Source organism: Corvus kubaryi, unplaced genomic scaffold (assembly GCF_017639235.1).
Source record: "Corvus kubaryi isolate FWS band 111438036 unplaced genomic scaffold, C.kubaryi_AGA036_p1.0 37237, whole genome shotgun sequence".
Taxonomy (NCBI): Eukaryota; Metazoa; Chordata; class Aves; order Passeriformes; family Corvidae; genus Corvus; species Corvus kubaryi.
The window spans coordinates 108,975-127,166 of NW_024581068.1; the positions used below are offsets into that span (position 1 = coordinate 108,975).

Sequence of the window (18,192 nt, forward strand, 5' to 3'; positions counted from 1 at the left end):
TTGGGCAGGATGAATTGGCCGTGAGGTCCCAGCCAGACTGTGCCCCGAGGGTCCCAAAGCACTCTTTGGGTGTCTCCCTCCTGCGTTGTGGGAGTGGATTGAAATGCTCTCTGTTCCCATCCCACAGCTCCATTTGATTATTTGCTGAGGAATGGCTGGGCTTGAGGTAACTGTAAAACTAGTATTTTAATGAGTTTATAATTAGCAATTCAATTATCTGAATCTCCCTGTGTCTCAGTTCTCAGGCCAGAAGATGCAAGTGCTGGGTAAGGAGGGGATGGGGGCAGGGAGTGCGCTTAACATCCAGGTGTCTGCCCTTACTTAATTTATTTTAATATTACTTTTAAATAGCAGCTTCAAGAGCAAATATACTTTATCCTATTTCGGTGAAAGGGAATTTCCAGAGTTCCTTCTCAACACATTCAGGCAACCAGAACATTTTATTCTTTCCCCAAAGCCTACGTTACTAAGCAGTAATAAATTCATGTGTCTTGATAAGAGTGTCCCAGGCACCTTGGGGGGTGGCATGGCTGGATTTTAGCTGCGTATTTTGGAGACTGATACATCTCTGTCTTCTGAACCAGGAATGTTTTGATCTTGGACTTGGCGTCAGCAAAATACCTCAGAAAACAAACTTTGTCTGATAGTTGTATTTTTAGGAGCAGGGGAGTCCAGTTGTGGTGGTGGAGGAGCTGCGTCCCCCGCAGCACCTGGGAGTATCTGAACTCTCCAGCTCTGTGTGTTCTGAAAACAACAACTGACCTGATTTATGTGTGTTTGGGTTAAACCAGCACGTGCCCTCTCTGATAAAAGGGACTGTTTGAATTTGTCACCCACTTCATGCTCACTTTAGAGTAAAACTGCTTGAAGAATGGGCCTCAAATGAGTACAAGGGTGAAGGAGGGATTGACTCACCATTATTTGGTTTTGATTGTTTGGAAATACCGTGAATCCCCAAACTGATTTTGAATTTGATTTTGAATGGCTCCATGTCCCCCAGTTTGTTGTCTGAATTTATTTTTAAATCAAACTGTTGCAGGGCTCATGCCATTCCAGCAGTTGGCTGAAGCATTTTGGCAATGCATGGTGGTGGGAAAGTAAGTGGAAAGCAACTTCAGGGGTGCTTATGCACTTACAGTCCTGGGTATTAACCTGGGGTGTGAGCTTTGAGTAGTTTGGGCTCTCAATGGAGCGACACATTTTAATTGGCTTTATTCCTGTTTCGCATGGCCGTGAAATGGCAGCCCAGGGCAATGAGGTCGATTTTAGTGGTTTGCTGGCTGTTACACACTTGTGAGGTTGTAAAAGTTAACAGAACAAAGTGCAGCTTTAATGGGAAGGCGCCTTAAACACTCATGCACTTGGCTGTGTTTATGTGCTGAGGTGGTTAATGTGCCTTCAGTGAATTCATCCCCGTCTCCCAGCCCCTGGAAGTCCTGTTGATCTGCTGCTAGCGATGGGAAGGAAATGCTGGAAGTCTTTGACCACCAAGCCCAGCTTTGCTGAGCACCCTTCTCCAGCCCAGAAGCCACCATCTGAAGGGTTTCCTATTTTTCTGACCTTACTCTCCACTTACCTGGATTGTCTTGAATTTCAGCCTGAAGCTCAGTGGTGCTGCTGTGTTGTGCTTTTAAAGGCAATTGTGTAAATGTTCTTAGCAGCATTCAAGGTCATGGAGAGGATCTCATAAAACAGGCACGTGACTCCGTGTCGTGACTTTCACTTTTTATTTAGGAGCTTGGAAGGGAAATAAAATGCTGCACTGCAAAGTTAGCAACCTTTTATTTTGTATGCTGGTTGAAATGAAGCTGTCTCAGAGCTAATAGCACTTAGTGGACTGTGCTGTGGGAAGGTTTGAATTTTCACAGAGTCTTTGAATCCCTGTGACAGGAAAAAACTAATTTTGCTATGTTTATTGCTTGTCCTTTGTGTGGAGAATCCTGTACTCTCACCATACCCAAGCAAAGGAAACACATCCTTGTTTTGGCAGGCTCTAAAGCACCAGCTCTTCACAGGTTACAGCAGCTTTATTTTTCCCCCTCCCTTTTTCATTTTTTGTACAGAATTAATTTTTTCTGAAAGTTAACTAAACCTTCCTGATGCGAGAAGCGTTTGCTTGATCATATTTTAACAGATTGGGGTTTTTGATAAAAGCTGACAGATTATGGTTTCCTGATGAGCATTTTGTTGTGTAAAGACCAAACCTAAGGAGTAATTTGGGTTCAGACTGACAAGAAAGAAACTGGAGCTGCAGGTCCCTGTTCCATAGGCTCAGAGTGCAAGAAATAATTGCTGTATTCTCATACTGTCCTGTGTCCTTTCATCTGTGGGAACAATAACAGCAGTAATTTGCTGATATTGGATGTATTTGCATGGGTGCCATTTAATTTTGTGTGTGGAATTTTGGGAGGTTGTGCTGAGCAGAATCATTATTACCAGTATAATTTCACAAGGCTCTGGTCTGGTTTATTCAGCCTGTTGGACACTTGTTATTTAATCTCTTTCAGCTCACTAATAGATGCTCTTAAAAAAAAAGGACGAGGGAGAGGATTTGGGGTGGTTTTATTAGCCAAGTGTTGGGGGTTTGTTGCAGTCCTGTCAGATGTTTTCCTTGTCCATCTGTCCTGTTGGCAAATAACAGGAAAGGCAAAGGATGGAAGGCTGAGCTCTTTTGGAGTCATGATCCTCCTCATAAAAAGATGATCTGAAAAGCCCCTCCTGCAGCAGGGGAAGAGCTGCTGGTCCCTGTAAACATCCCCTGCTAATGAGCTGCTCTGCTTTGGAGGGGATCAAACACATCTAATGCTTTTCATGGAGTTGCCTAATCAGGCACAATAGAACCAAGCGAAGCTGTCAATTAAACCTTCTATTAAATTTCTCTGTATAAATGAGCCTGAACCCACAGCACTGTCTGAGCTCCCCTCCGTGGCTGTTGGGGTTTGGTAAAGATTTTGTGATCAGTATTAGCCCCGTTTTGGAACTCACTTAGGTATGCTCCATCTGCATTGGTCTTTTCTTCTAATTATTCAAAGGGCAAAATGTGTGCTGAAGTGCTGTTCCTTCAAATAGCAGCAGCTAAGAAGTCTTGCATTTATCTGATGCCAATTAAGTAAGAATAATTGAGATTATTTTGTTAAAAGCAGAGCTAAAATACATCTGCCAAAGAGCCCTGAAGATGAAGCAGCCAGTAAGGTACAATATTAAACCCACAGTATGTTAGTTAAAAAAGGATTGGTTTGCTGGCAGAAATCACAAAAAAGTATTTTACTAAATTTTGCCAAAATGCTTCTTTTCAAAGTCTTGCCAAAACCAAAAAGTTTTCCTTCCATAACCTGTAGTTGGTATAAATATTATTGTGAGTAATGTGAACTCTGAAAACATTACAATTCTTCGTGCTTTTCCTGAGCAGCCAGTTGGGTGTTAAACTGGCTGTTCCATTTCTGTCCCATCAGTTGGAGAAGCCACTTAACCTCCTTTAACAGTTCTGTTGCTTGGAGGGATATTTAATGCATTAATATCTATTTAATGCATTCTTAATTACCCGCTTACATAGGGAGGAAAATCTTCAAAGCCATTGCAGTAAACGACATCCCCCATCTCTGCATGGTGACGTGGTGTGTGACGTAGGGGTGAGCTGGCAGCTGGGCTCCAACGGGTCCTGGTCCCCTCCTGCTCCCCTGACCATCCCTGTGGGTTCAGAGGATGGATGGACAAATGCACATTTATGAGGAGCTCGGTGCTGGTGGCTGGGCAGGAGCTGCTTTCACCTGAGCCTGCCTGAAACAGGAGCACAGGAGTCACCCAGCGGGTCTGGCTGAACACAGGCCTGCTCCAGAAACGCTTCCAGGCTTGTTGTGAAATTAATAAATTAGTAATTGGTTGGCTTAACGAGTGGGAATCAAACCCAGGGCTGCTTACAGTTGTTTGGTGTGTGAGCAGGGAGTAAGGAGTGCTGGTTTGGCGTAAAAATCATTAATGGCAATAATGATTTAATTTTTCCCCAGTGGCTGTGGGGAACCAAGGTGTGCTTGGTGACCAAAGCTCCCGGGGCAAACAGTTGGGCACCAGTTATAGGTAGGAATATTAGCATCTATTACTGCTAACATAATGAATAATAGCAGCTGTTCTTGCTCTGTGACACCGAGAGATGATCTGCTTGTGCCCTGCCTTTTGCCAGCTCCAGCAGGAACCTTCTCCTGCTGATTTGGGTTTGGCTCCAGGTCGGGACCTGGGGGCTCCAAACCCCGGTGTGGTGCCAGCCCGCCCTGGGAAGGGGTCGGAGCAGCTGTGCCAGGACTGTACTCAGAGCAGTCCTGAAGCCAGAGGACACCTCTCCTGCAGCACTGAGGGTCCTGGGAGCACAGCAAAGATTCCTGCACACAGAGAGTCACACTGGCTCTCCCCCTCAGCCACAGAAGCCTTGGAACGTTTCCTCTGTAAGTGGTATAAATTCGCTGATTATTCCCAGGAAAGATTTTGAAGTAATCTCGAAGGAGCGAAAGGTCACTGAGCAAGAAGGGCATAACTCTCCCAACTGGATAATTAAAAAGAAAATTAAAAAGTGTGCTAAGTTGAGATTGACTTGTGGCCATGCTTTGAAGATTAAAAGGGCTTCTTTCATTTCGGATGCAGGAGGTTGGGATTGGTGGGAGGAGGAGTTGTGGCTGCCGGAGCAGTTGGGCTGCGAATTACTGAGCTGTGAACGAGATCCCAGGACCACTGACCAAACCTATGCATACCTGCTCTTTTCCCCCTACTTTTTAAAACATGTAGTCTTGCAGCTGGAGTTTTCAGCCTGGCTGCTCAGTGTGTGATGCAGGGAGATTTTTAGGCATCCAAGCAAATTACATACTGAATGAAAAACTATATAAGTGATTTTGGATAGCAATGTTTTGCCTTTAGAAAATAAAAATAACAGCAACTTCAGCTAAAGGATGGAACTTGTCATGTTCTTCGCACAGCCTACAGGATTTTTCTGTACATGAGTTTAGCCCACACTTTTGAAACTATTAGCAGTCACAAAAATAGGGAGAGAAAGCTAAAATACAAGTGTACAAACTTAACTGGTAACAGCAGTGGAAGGTTCCCAGCCCGTGGCAGGGAGTTGGAACTAGATGATCTTCTGAAGTCCCTTCCAACCCAAATCATTCCATGATTCTATAAAATAATGCCTAGTAATAAAAAAAGTCACAAAATCACAACTTGAGCAGATAAGAGTAGATGGTTTAAGTCTGGACCTGGTGTGTAAGTCTGCATATCTGCTGGGTTTTGTGACCCACGGCATGGGATAGGGCAGAGCTGCTGGGCTGGGCGTGGGTTTTGCTCGTGGCTGGAACTCTGAGTGCACCCAGATGTGCTCCTGTGGGCTGATGTTTGAGGGGTGAAGAGATGAAAGGTCCTGGAGGTGAAATCTGACTGTAAAATTCAGTTTGTAGCTGGCTGGGTGTAGGGCTGTTTTATGCTTGTTTATTAGGTCTGTTGGGTGTTGTTCCTGAGCTGAGTTCCCTGAGCATTCCCGAGCTGGGGCTGTGAATCGTTGTTCTCCAAGCGTGAGTTTGATGGAGTTTCCTTGGGCATGGAATGGTTTGGGTTGGAGGGACCTCACAGCCCATCCAGTGCCACCCCCTGCCACAGGCAGGGACACCTCCCACTATCCCAGGTTGCTCCAAGCCCTGTCCAACCTGGCCGTGGGCGCTTCCAGGGGTGGGGATTCCGGGAATACATGAAGGTAGTGATGCGTTAAGGGTAAACACCTCTCACCCTGCTCTGGTGCCCAGTACACAGGAGTTACTTCTGAATTTTCTTAGAAGACAATGGCTTTGAGCTTTTGCCTTTAATTACAGGATTACCTGGAGCTCCAGGAAAGACGTAGGAGTCTGACTTAGCTTACAAATGCAGTGAATACAGTAACAGGCCCCAAAAAGCACATTCCTTCTCTATTAATTTTGGAAGTGCTTTGATCTGTGCCTGTGGAGTGTAGGGCTTTGGCTCCCCTGTTCTTTTGTTGTTCTTGCTTGAAAATGATTCCTTATTTCTTGCCCAGAAATCAGCTACAGGTATTTTTAAAGGCACTTCCATCTTGTAATTACTTTTTCACATAGAACTCTGTATCTGCTGTGATGTACCTCTCAGACCTTGGGGTTTTCTTACAAGTATTTAAAAATACACAGTTGCAGAAAAAGTTCTAATAAACACCACAGTAATATGGGCTGTAGCTGAATTAGGGATTTAAGAACAGAAGCTGGCCACAAAGCATTGCATTCTCCAACTGGAAATGTGGAATTCACCCACCATGGATTGCCCCAAGGTGTCCTTTCTCTAGGAGAGAGGGATGGTGGGTTCAGTCAGGTACAAGGGGGACGCTGTCAGCAGGAGCCAGGACTGGACATCGCTCCCTGAATTAACTGGGAGCTTTCAGAGCAGTTGCAGTAATTCTTGGTGTCGATTTGAGTCAGCATTAGGGCAGAGCAGTGGATGTTTTCATACTACAGCAGATCTTCTGGTAAGTGCTTTTTCAAGGAATTCATAATTCAATGAATTTATAAGTGTCACTCTAAGATCAAACTTAATAGCTGAGTCTTTCTGCTGTTCCCAGTTGTGGGTGGAAGTGGATCTATTTATTGTACTCGTGTGTGATGCTGTTTTCTGTGTTTGCTGTATTAAGTTAAGTGTGTTCTGGAGGATGTTCATGGGAGGCTGCTGATTAAATAAGCTGATGTAAAAGATTACAGATTTGCTGTGGCTTTGGGAGGAAGAATACTTAAATTAGGAGATCGCTACGAAAATGTAGTGAGGAGGCTCATTGAGCTGTCAGAAACAAGGCCTCCTCCACCTCATCCTCCAGATGAAACAGGATGTTCTTGCAGAGAAGCTGTGCCTCTCCCTGCATCTCTCTTGCCTTTTGGGTGTTTTTCTAGTTCTTGCTGAAGGTTCAAAGGAGGGATTTGGTTCCAGGTGTTTGCAGCCCCTGGGTCACATTATTGTCATTTCGGTGATGGGACGTAACCATTGTGTGCCACTCTTGTGCAGTGTTGTCAGTGCAGGGGGAATAGGGGACTTCAGAGAAGGATTTTATCCTGCCTGAGTGCTGCAAAACTGTAGAGAATATCCTCAGAATAAATACTCCAACTCGGAACATTGTCAGTAGTTTACCAATGTGTGTCCAAGAGCAAACAGAATTTGGCCGGAGCACTCGGAAGTGTTGGTTCATCCTTAGACTGAACACGGAGTGTCTGAGAAGAAGGCAGAAAATTGGATTTTCTCGTAAGAATCAAAGTGAACTCCTCCTAGGAGTAACATTTCCAAGCCGTAGAAATGCTTCCACCAGTTTGCATTTCAGATATTAAGCAGGTAATAAAAATGATGAGTGACTGTGTCGGATCATCACGACAAAGCTCCCTGTGCTGAAGCAGAGCGGGATAAATCCTCTGCTGTGATTGCCCTCCCACCAGTAAAGTGCAGCCATACACAGAGCTCTCAGCTGTTTATTCCCACCCGGCTTCCACAGCATTTTGAAGCTTGAAGCTGCACCGTGAAATATTCCAGTGCTTGAGACAGTGGAGTCACATTTGGAATTAGCATTCCCCTGGAGTGTGACAGTGATTCCAGTACCTGTTCACTGCAGGGAATTGTAACCCAACAACCCGCGCTTGGATCTGTCCCAGCATCAGTCCTGGGAGCTGGGATTGGAGTGGAGGTACCCAGATTAGAAGATGGTTTATTTGGATTGAGTGTAAATGCGAAGTAATCAGAAATAAATTGTTCAAATGTTGAAGTTCTCCACTCACCAGTGATGAATTTTGGAGCGATTAGTTTTAATTGCAAGGTAAATAGACAAGTTTTTAATTGGATACTTAAGAATTTTAATTGCATTGAACTCAATTATACTTTGAACTGTGATATTCAGGGCAAGAAGTATTTGAGTCCCTGGCATTGTTTAATCCAACTATTAAAAAAATTCTGGACATTGGAGTAAAAAAGCAAATGGCTTATTTCTTTCAAAACCTAAAGTTTTCCTCTTGCCATTGATCACTTAGTCCTGTAGCTCCATGTGAGGACATCAAACACCTTGAATCTAAAACAATTTCCAGCATGCACCTTAAAAGCATCATAGATCAGCAGTCTTCAGCCAGTCTGGGTACAGCAGTTGGTATTTTGTAGTCTTAAGGTTTGGTGATGTTTGTGTTAAGGGCTCTAAGATTTCTTTATGTTGAAATTAAGATATTTGTGTTTGTGAAAACATTTGGAATTCAGAAGGAAAGAGGAAAGGAAAGGATCTGATAATTGGAAAAGGAGCAAATGGAGGGGGAAGACTTTTCAACATCTCTTTGCAGCGGAGAACTAAAGGCTGGAACGTCCTGTGGGTTTGTGTGCACACACATTGCACAAAGGAATCGGTGGAGATACTTGGATTGCTTCCATGGATCTGAGCGAGGGATGAATAAGGAGCATTGCGTGGGACAGGCGTCAGCTTTCAATTAAACGTGCCCTGCTCAGGCGTTGGCTCTTTGATGCAGGACCAGCACACGCCGAGCCCGGAGCCGCAGGAGCCGGCGGCAGGCGGGAAATTCCGACTTGTGTGAGGCTGCTGGGGCTGGATGGAGCCAAAGGGGTCACCAGGGGAGCTGGACAGCCTGGCCCTGCCTCCACACACTGGGGTGCAAAAAGGGCATTTCAGGTACCGTGAGCTCATCTTCGTGCCCTCGAGCTCCACGCTCTTGGCCCGCTCTCCAAGGGGTGGAGTCGCTGCTGGTAAATCCGGGCAGAAGCTGCTCACGGGGTGCTGCTTTGTGGTGTCCCGTTCTGGTTATGGCTTCAGTATCAGTTGTAGGGTGATGGTGTCTCGTTAACAGTTTGGAAAGGGAAATGGGGGGTAGGGATGGTGTAGCTCGGTGGCAGCTCGAGGCAGGGGCTGTGATGTGATGAATTACAAAATGATGTTGAAGAGTGTAAGGGCAGCTTTAGGCAGGACTGTGCTCCCACAGAAAGGGAGTGGGGCAAGCAGATCCATGGGAAGCAATTCTAGAATCGTAGAATTGTTTAGGTTGGAAAAGACCTTTAAGATCAAGTCCAACCATTAAGCCAGCACTGCCACGTCCACCACTAAACCATGCCCTGAATGCTACATCTGCATGTCTTTCAGATACCTCTAAGGGTGGGGACTCACCCACTTCCCTGGGCAGCCTGTTCCAGTGCGTGGCAACCCTTTATTTCCTGTTGGTTTTGTTGTTGTTTCAAGTCTTTCAGTTCTTCTCCTGTGTCCCTTTCCATCTCACTTTGCCCTGTGCCCAATATCATTGTTACTCAGCGTTTTTCATTGGAGAAGTGAAGGAGCCCAGCACGAGCCCTGGTGTGTTTCAGTTCCCAGTGAGGTTGCGGATCAGTGACCTTTGTCTTAGGGAAGAGCTTTGAGATCTGGGACCTCTCGAAAATGTGTCCAATTGCTAATACAAACATTGCCGTGCAAGTTGCACAAGGGAGGCTCATGGAAAAACACTGGGAGAAAAGCCCCAGCCTGATTCCAGCTGTTGCAGCCAGGCATGTAAATATTTGTGCCAGTTGTGTTCGGAGGGCTCTGGCTGGGTGTTCTCCCCGTGGAGCTGCAGTTCGTGTCCGAGCTGGAAGCTCCCGGCGCTGGGCTGCCCTGGGCGCCCATTCGCTTTGCGTAAGCCCGGAGGAGGTGTGGAGTAACTGGGGAGTAACGGGGGTGTCCAGGGCTGCCTCCTGGCCGGCCCTTGTGTAAGCACGGGCTGGGATTGGGCACGGAGCAGTTACACAATGGGAGCAGCAGGATATAAAAGCGCTCCCGGGGAATGTCAGCATCCTTCCTCCCAGGCTGCAGCTCCGGCTCTGGCTGCCACAGGCACTGCAGAAGCTGCCTCCGAGAGGTTGGTGCAGGTTTACCTTGGGATTCACGTCCCGGTGGGGGTGATTGGAAAAATTCAACTGCTTTGGTGTCAGCGTTATTTGATAAGAAACTTAGAAACTTGTGTTTGCTGGTGTTAATAACTAATTTTCCTTATCTTAAAGATTTGAGGACTTAATTTTTCATTTTGAAATTGCTATCACTATAAAAAGATACATTTACTATTTCAAAAGTATTTACTTTTTTCTGTTTATCTGTAAACTTTGCTTTGCTTTTAATTTTTGAAATGGGAAAATTTTGTATGAGATTTATGTAGTAAAAGGGATTTTAAGAAAGCTTGAGCACAGAAGTACAGCATCTTGGTTAGTTCTTGGAAGTTTACTAATTCCCAATCTTACTAAGTTATGCTAAATGGAAGTGAAGTGTTTATTTCAAGACAAGCCGAACAGGTAACTCAGTGTAAAACTTTTCAAGTGTGGGATCAGTTGCTGGGTTTGTATTGATTACTGGGCTCAAGCTGTTCCCTTTCCAAAGGAGGGAGTGTCCGATTCCAAAGTAGCCACAGGGATCCTCAGCCTTTGGGAAGGAACTTCATATCCAGAGCTGAAAAACTGGCACATTACCTCGATTTACTTAATAAATGGAATTTTTCCTAGATGAGTCTCTAACCCCACCTTTGTTTTAATGTGATTAAAGTCTTGGAAAGAAGGCAGCTTTCATCAAAGTGCCAAGTCCAAGTACAAAGCAGGCTGAGAAAGGACCCAGTGTGTGCTCAGGTTGCTTTGAGGGCCGTGAAGGAGCTTAACGAACTGTGTATTAATATCCATAATAACGGGGAGCTATCGGAATGCCCAAATTATTAATTCTCCCCAGGGAGACTGTAAGGACTCCATACCATTATAAATCAGATGAATGTGTGCCATACACTGTGCGAGGTGTGCTGAGCCCCGACGCAGACTCTGAAGTAGCTTTGTAGGGAACAGTGAGACAGGATTTAATTTTTATTTACCCTGAGTCTGGAGAACTCTGCAGGTGTTAGTTCCCAGCAGTCTCTGTGTACAGATAACGAGCTGGAAAATTGTCATCTCCCACCTTCTGCTTGTGCTGCTTTGGATTTTAATCTTCTCCCATGCCCTTTTCTCATCTCTGTGCACTCGTGGGGGTTCCCCAGGGAGGGTGGCAAATGCACTGCACAAAATTTGGGCAAAACTGCTGCCTTTTGGAGCAAGAAAATGGGGGTAATGGGGTGAAAGATGAGCAGGAACTGCTTGGCCAGCAGTGTTTTGACCAAATACTCTTCAGGTTGATTTATGCTGGAAACACTCATATTTCAGCTATTTTAGTTTAGAATCACAGCCTAACTAAGCTCTTAGTTAATAACTTCACTAACCAAACTTGTAGTTTTTGAAAGCTGGGAGATCCTTTGTTAAACATCTCATTCAGCTGGATTTAAGTCCCCTTCTCAGCGAGCTCATTCACACAGGAAGTTAATGAGATTTAGCTAATGTGCTTTAAATACATGGAAGGTTTGAGCTCGGCATAACTTTCCTGCTTATCCTTGTGTAGACTTGCCCTAATAATGTTGGTCAGTTATTAAAGCATCGTTCTGGATGGCAGTCAAAATACCAACTACTTAAAAATTCATTAGTGCCTACAAAGAAAGAATATGTTTGTGCTTTGATGAGCTGCTTTGAAGTGAAGAGGGAAACTTCTTAAAGTGCTCATCAACTCTTTTTAAAACCTAAATTTAATTTTTTAAAATTCAAATGTTAGGAAGCTTGGGTATTTTAGCAGCATTTTATTTGTCTCTGCTGCAGGTAAAGAGAAGCGATGCCTTTTTGTGTGGCATTAGGTTAAGTTTGAAGTCTGCTTTTCTTCAGTCGTGGATGTGGTTCAGTGGAGGAGGGAGATCTCTGGAGCATTTAAGGATGTGGTGGCATTTCAGTGCAGCTTCAGTTCATGGGAAGGAACTCGGGGTCCGAGAGGCCCCTGCTAAAGACGAATCACGAGTTTCCTGGGACCAAAGAGGCTGCTCCAAACAGCCCGAGGCAAAACTCGGTCTAAGACTGAAGCAGGAGGATGGTTTTTACCATGTAGCAAGAGAACACTAAGTGTGGGTTCTGGGCACCTTTTTCACATCTGTGAGATGGCGAAAATGCCCTGGAAGGCAGAAAAAATGCCTTTGGGGCACTCCTCCGTATGTGGGCAGTGGGTGGGACCTCACAGGTGCCATATCCAGGTACGGATCTGGGATGTAACAGCGTGAAGCAATTGGACTTGTGGTTGTGGTTCTGCGGACAGGACTCTGATGGCATCGTTTAAGTACTTACTGGGCTTTTTTAACCTCGGTGATGAGATATTTGTGGAATGTTTTTAACTGGGGAGAACCGTTTTTTCCTGGGAAAACATCCAGCGTCCCTTGGACACCTCTGAGTAGCAAAGTGGGTGCTCTTTTGGTGGTTTGTAGTTTGGTCCTTAGTATTTGAAAACCCTTTGGTAATGGGCTGTTTCATTTCTAACAGTTTCTCAGAAAAAAGTAACTCTAATGTTTATTTATAAAAGCTGTGAAATAGGTGTGAACAGCTGCGCAGGCTGGAGAAGGAAATGGGGAACCATGTTCTGAGGTTCTTCTGGTATTAAAAACAGCAGAAAAGTGAGAACACAGATAAATCCAGTGCCTGGACCTGATGCACAGCAGACAAGGTCTGGATAACAACGAGAAGATGAGGTTTGGGGTTTTAATACCTTAATGGCACAAAATCAGGACAGAAGTTTTATGTGAGGGTGTAGCCAGTGCCAGTCTGGGGAAAGCTGCTATTCCATAATTAACTGGGAATTGCCTTGCTTTTGTGTGGAATTGCGTCTGGCCAGGCATAGCTGTGCTCTGTAAGCAAACTTTGTCTAATTAGGGCCTCTACAACATCCCTTAATTGTCTGCACTGCTGGAGCACTCCTGTGCCCCTGATCAGTTTGGTGCAGTGTTCTGGGCAAGGAATTCTTTTCACAACTTCCCTGATCTCTTGGCATCCATCCTGTCCCTTCTGTGTGTCTCCCCTTTGGAATCCTGGCTGTCGCATGGCAGCTCTGTCCCACAGGGGTGGTTCGGTTCCTCTGTGACTTGTCCTGGAGAGCAGGATGAGCTGCTTGGCCCAAATGCACTTTTTTACCCCAAACAAAGTCAATCCAGTGCGTTTGTTACTGGCTTCCAATTCTTCACAGCTGTGACACTGCAGGAACTGAAAGTTTGCTTTAGCCTCAGTCTCTGGTGTGTCCTTCCCACTGTGAGCTCCCCAGTGCTCAGTGCCTTGGGCCTGAGCGAGTGAAGTGGGGTTAGAGCTGGTTTTATCTTCTGCTCAGACTGGGTACATTTAACAAGAAAATAGCGTGCAAGGGAGTCCAAGTCCCTTTCCATGCCTCTGTTGTGTGTCTGCTGCCAAAAATACAATCTCAGAGCTAGAGGATGCCTTGATTTGTGTTTAAACACATCATGTGCCCGAGTTTCAGATGTGCCAAACACTTGGAAGTGCCATGGGAGGTGGTGAAATTCCAGAGGCACCTCAAGTGTGACAACTTCTGGCTGAGCATCATTTCTGCTTGCAGGAGAAAGTTGGTCTGTTCACATGAGCCTGACAGCTAATTAAAATAATAAATTGATGATTGTAATTAAGCAGTGACCTTAATTTGATTCTAATCTCCTTAGTGTGTGCAACAGCCAGAGCTCTCTTGGCTCCTCAGCCGTCTGTAGCAGCCAGAAAGGTCCTGGCTGGCTGTGCCATGGCTCCTTCCTCGGGGAGGTGTGACATGGGGCAGTCCCACCGTGCTGCTCCTGGGAGCTTTGCCATCCATGCCCTCCAAAGGATTGCAGTTGTTTCCCAAGCCTGGCCTGTTTCATCACCAGCTGCTTTTATCACCCCACTTGTTGTGCTTCCTTCACGAATATTTCCTTTGTGCAGCAGGGAAGGGCCACCAAATTCAGTCCGGTCTTTGCTTTGCCCAGCTCTGGATTCAAGTGTTAACGTTAAAGGCCCTCCCACTGGGCCTTCAGCTCTGTAGGGACAAATTGCCATCACAGCAAATTTGATTTAGGGAATATTTTTAGTGTGGTTCAGCCAAAAACTATATCCAATGCACGCAAGGGAGGTGTCTGTATTACATGGCCTAATCCTTTATGGGTTCATGGCCAGTTCTCCCTTGCATGGTAATAAGCTCTTTATGTCCATCTGTACCTTCTGTCCTGCCCAAGTTAACCCTTGGATCCACTTAAGAGAGGAGCTTTCAGAGGATTTTTACTGACTCCCAGGCAGTTTGGTACCTCGTGAAGTAGCAGCCTTTTGTGCAGCCTGTGGTGGCACAGGGGCAGATTTTCCTGTAGGAAAAGCTTTGTACTCCAGTGGATGTTTTTATTTGCGGTGGAGGTTCCAGAGCAGAGACTTGCAGGAAGAAAAAGAGCACTTAAACACAGTCTTGCATCATAGATCTCCCTATCTGTGATGGGTTTCATCTTTCTTTCCATGAGCTTCAAAATGCATCCTAACTCCTTTAAACGAAAGAGGAGCAACCTTGGCAAGAGGGAAAATGTGGTGAGTGGTCATGGAAGGGTGAGGAGGTGATGTTGTGTCAGACCAGACACTGCCACCTCTTTGTGTCCTCTCCTGATGGCTCCAAAGCTGGAGGGAGGTTTTTGCTGGAGAAAAGGCAAGTGTTGAAGGTGCAGAGTGGCCTTTCCCTGGCCAGGAGGCTTTTCCTCCTGAACTTGCACCTGGGCTATTTCCTGCCCTTTGTCTAAATCGTAATTTTATCTCCAGCACTGTAAACCCCTGGCAGCTCTTGGCCCTTTGTGTTAAGCACAGGTGTGCACTGGAGTTAATTTGGTGTGGAAAGGTGAACTTTAATCAGAGTCCTGATGGAAATTTCACTTCTGACCTTTCCATTTAATCCGAGCCTGCAGATGACTGATTGTACTGAGTGTACCTGCATGAGTTTAATCTCTTTCTCCATGGCTTTTCAGCTGCTGAGGAGTTGGATTTGCTGTGGAGGGCTGTAAAAATGCCTGAGTCATGTGGTGCAGCTGGGTTCAGCTGGTGGGACACAGGAGCTGATAGGGAATGATACCTCCCAGATAGCTTTAGGCAGCAGAAGAGGTAGTCTGCTTCACTTTGATACTCCAGATTGCAGAATCAAAGTATTCCAAAAATCCCTGGTGATCATCTGAGCCATTAAGTGCAATTTTAATTGCTGGGTAGAAGCAAGAAGAGCTGGGAAAGTTCTTCTGGTTTTTCTTGGACCAAGCCCTCCTGACACAAACACTCCCTCTCTTTAAGAAAAGTAGCAGTGAGGCTCTTTTTGCCTGTTACTTGGGAGGTGCCTGTTGGGGAGCCCTCATGCAGAGTTCTTTCAGCTGTGTGTGTCAGCTCTCAGCAATCCAGACAAGGCAAGCTTTGCTGCTGTCCTGCAGAATTCCCAGGAACAATTCCTGGGAGTGACCCGATCCTGGAGCAGATAGCAGTCCTGCTGTTGTGCAGTGCCCAGCAAAGCAGGATTACAGAGTCTTTTCTTTTTTATCTGGAGGTGCTGGTTAATGCCAGCTAAGCAGCTTATGCTGCCAGAGCACCTTACAGCAGATCCCGTGACTGGCAGCTTTCCTGGCTCCAGGTTTTACTGGCCCTGGCTTAGGGAGGTGTCCTGCTGCCCTTTCCCTTTCCCTTCCCAGTCCAAGAGGATAAAGCTGCCAGACTAAACCTCGCCTGTCTCCATCACTGATTTTCTTGGAGAATAAAATACGTCTACAATGACAGAAAAAGGCAGATTCTTTTCTCTTTGTTCTTGTGTGCTTGGAAGAAAAAATCCCTCGCTGCTCTGCAGTGAAAGCAAACAAAAAACCCCTCCAAAGATCCCAGCCCAGACCCCCCACTCCCCCCAAACCTTTAACCAGTACCTGTCTCCTCTCCACCCTGAGCTGCACTTTGAAGAGCTCTGTGGTTATTGTAAAAACGGGAACGACTGGTTTTTTTCCAGAACAAGACAGTGAGTATTCAAACCAGTCTTCTCCTTCAGTCTTCAGGTGAGAAATAATTAATTATGCTACCTTAATATTTATTTTCATAAACAAATCTTAACCCTGATTTGCAGGCACTGCCTTCCATCCCATCTTGATTTAATTAATGCTTTGAGGGATCTCAGTGCCCGAACAGTCTTTCTTTATGTAACTTTTCAAGAGATACCTACATTGAGGTATCTCTTTCACCTCAAGGAACCAGAATTTTCCAGCAAATGAGCAATTAACAGCTATTAAGAGGTTCTAAAATATTGGTATTCATGTATTAGTACAGTCCTGAATTGCCTTCAGCAGAAGAGTCTTTCTCAAGTTCAGTTATTATTGCAATTACAGTAGACAGGAGCTGCTGGCATTTCCTGAGCAGCATCTGGAAGGGAGACTTAAGGAAAAACCCAAGTCCTGCTTCTGTTCCAATCCAAACCTGTGTTTGTGAGTGCCCATGAGCTCTGTTTCCACCTTAGGGTTCAGCTGAACCTGTCATTAACTTGCTTTTGAAGTAACACCAGTGGGAGTGGGTTCTGCTGCTTGAATGGATGCAGAAAATTCCACTTTTTGTGACTTTCAAGAGACCATTTTTCTGGTTCTGTCCTGTACTTCCACCTGTGTCTGACCCGGTTTCACCTGCAGGTGTTGGCAGCTGCATTTTCTGTTTGGGGCTCAGCAACCAGGTTGCAAAGCTTGGTTTGCTGCAGGATTTTCTGTGCTGTCCTGTGGGAAGTTGGGGTTCAAATACATTAATTCCTGTTCTTTAATCTTGGAAATGGAAAATGTGGGGATGACAATGGACTGGCTGGGCTAATTTAAGGAGCCAATGGGGGAAAACTGTGCTGTAGTGACCCATCTGGCAAAACCAGAGACCCACTAAGGTGTGATCTTTCCTGTCCTTGTGCCAAAAGAGAAGTGAAACTACTTAAAATACACCAGTTTGTCCTGAAGCAGTTCTTTAACATCATCAGTCAGGTTGCTTGGAATGTTCTTCATACGACTGAGAATTTGGGGATTATTCTGGGTTAGGATGTTCAGCAGAAGGAGCTGGTTCTGTCTGAAATAGGCTCACTGAAAGGCAGGTGTGCCTCCCTGTCCATCCAGTCTGAGCTTCCCAGATGCTTCTTATTTCAAAGGAAGTTTGTTTCAAAGAAAGGATTCAGTAATACCGAGGATAAATCTGCAAGCAGCTCTGCAGATTAAAACTCCTTGGAGAAGCCCAAGTCTTGTTTGTAGTGGATGTTCAGCTGTGCTGCACTGCTCTGGATGTGGAGTACAGGGGTGCTTTGTTCCCAAAAAGTTCTGTGGAAATGGCTGTGAGATTGGGAAAAAAGGTTTCAATATACTACTAATGGTTGAAAAACACAGGAGAAGAATGAGATAATAACCAGAGCATTCCCAGTGTGAAAGAATTTCAAATACCTTGAATGATAATTATCAGGAAGGAATGATGAGAGTTGGTGAGTCATGAGCACGAGAGGGAGCCCAGGCTGTGGGGCTTGTGCTTTTGCACATCTCTTTTAGGGAATAAAAAATACCAATTTCTCCCTTCACTCCTAGGAGCCGTTGATGCGAATGATACCCTGATGTCCCAGCTGGATTACTGAGCACTTGTGTGATTCCCAGAGCTGCTGCTGCTTGAATAAGGAGCTGTCCTTAGTTCTTGGCCTGGCATCCCAGAAGCACCTCCTGGGTGCTGCATGCAAGTCCTGGACGTTCTGGAAACGATGGGGATTGGCAAGAACACCACTTCCAAATCGGTGGAGGCGGGAGGCTCAACAGAGGGCAAATATGAGGATGAATCCAAACATCCCACCTTCTTCACCCTGCCTGTGAGTAGCACATTCCAGCACTGCCCAGTCAGGCTCGGTGTGAATCAGGGATTAAAGCTCCAGTCATGTTGTACAAACCCTTCATTTCCACGAGCAGTCAGTGACAAAGCTCTGCTCCCCTGAATAGTTGTGTATAAGCACAGCCAGTCCTGCTGTGTGTGGTTATTCTGTGTTCCCAGGACGTGCAGCACCCCAGGCACAATCAGGGCACTGAACTGTCCTCCTGCAGCAGCCCCTGGGGTAGAATCATGGAATCACTGAGGTTGGAAAAGACCTTCAGGATCATCAAGTCCAACCTGTGACCGATCACCACCACGTCCACTAAACCATGAAGTGCCACATCTGCTCTGGTTTTGAACAGCTCCGGGCATGGGGACACCACCAGAGCCCTGGGCAGCCCATGCCAGTGCTTAACCACTCTTCCAGTGAAGGCATTTCCCCCATATCCAACCTAA

At 45.7% G+C, this 18,192-nt stretch overlaps 1 protein-coding gene across 3 annotated transcripts in view; it reads left to right on the forward strand.

Annotated features, from left to right (window-relative positions):
• Nucleotides 1–18,192, forward strand: part of SLC23A2 (solute carrier family 23 member 2) — a 51,968-nt gene that overhangs the window by 4,568 nt on the left and 29,208 nt on the right. For 2 of the 3 annotated variants that reach the window (XM_042023143.1, XM_042023145.1), the window contains one exon: nt 17,466–17,737. In XM_042023143.1, coding sequence (XP_041879077.1) covers nt 17,606–17,737 — 132 coding nt within the window. In that variant the 5' untranslated portion in view covers nt 17,466–17,605. Of the gene's footprint in view, nt 1–9,789; nt 9,888–17,465; nt 17,738–18,192 lie in introns of those variants that run through there. The other variant, XM_042023144.1, reaches the window with a different exon arrangement.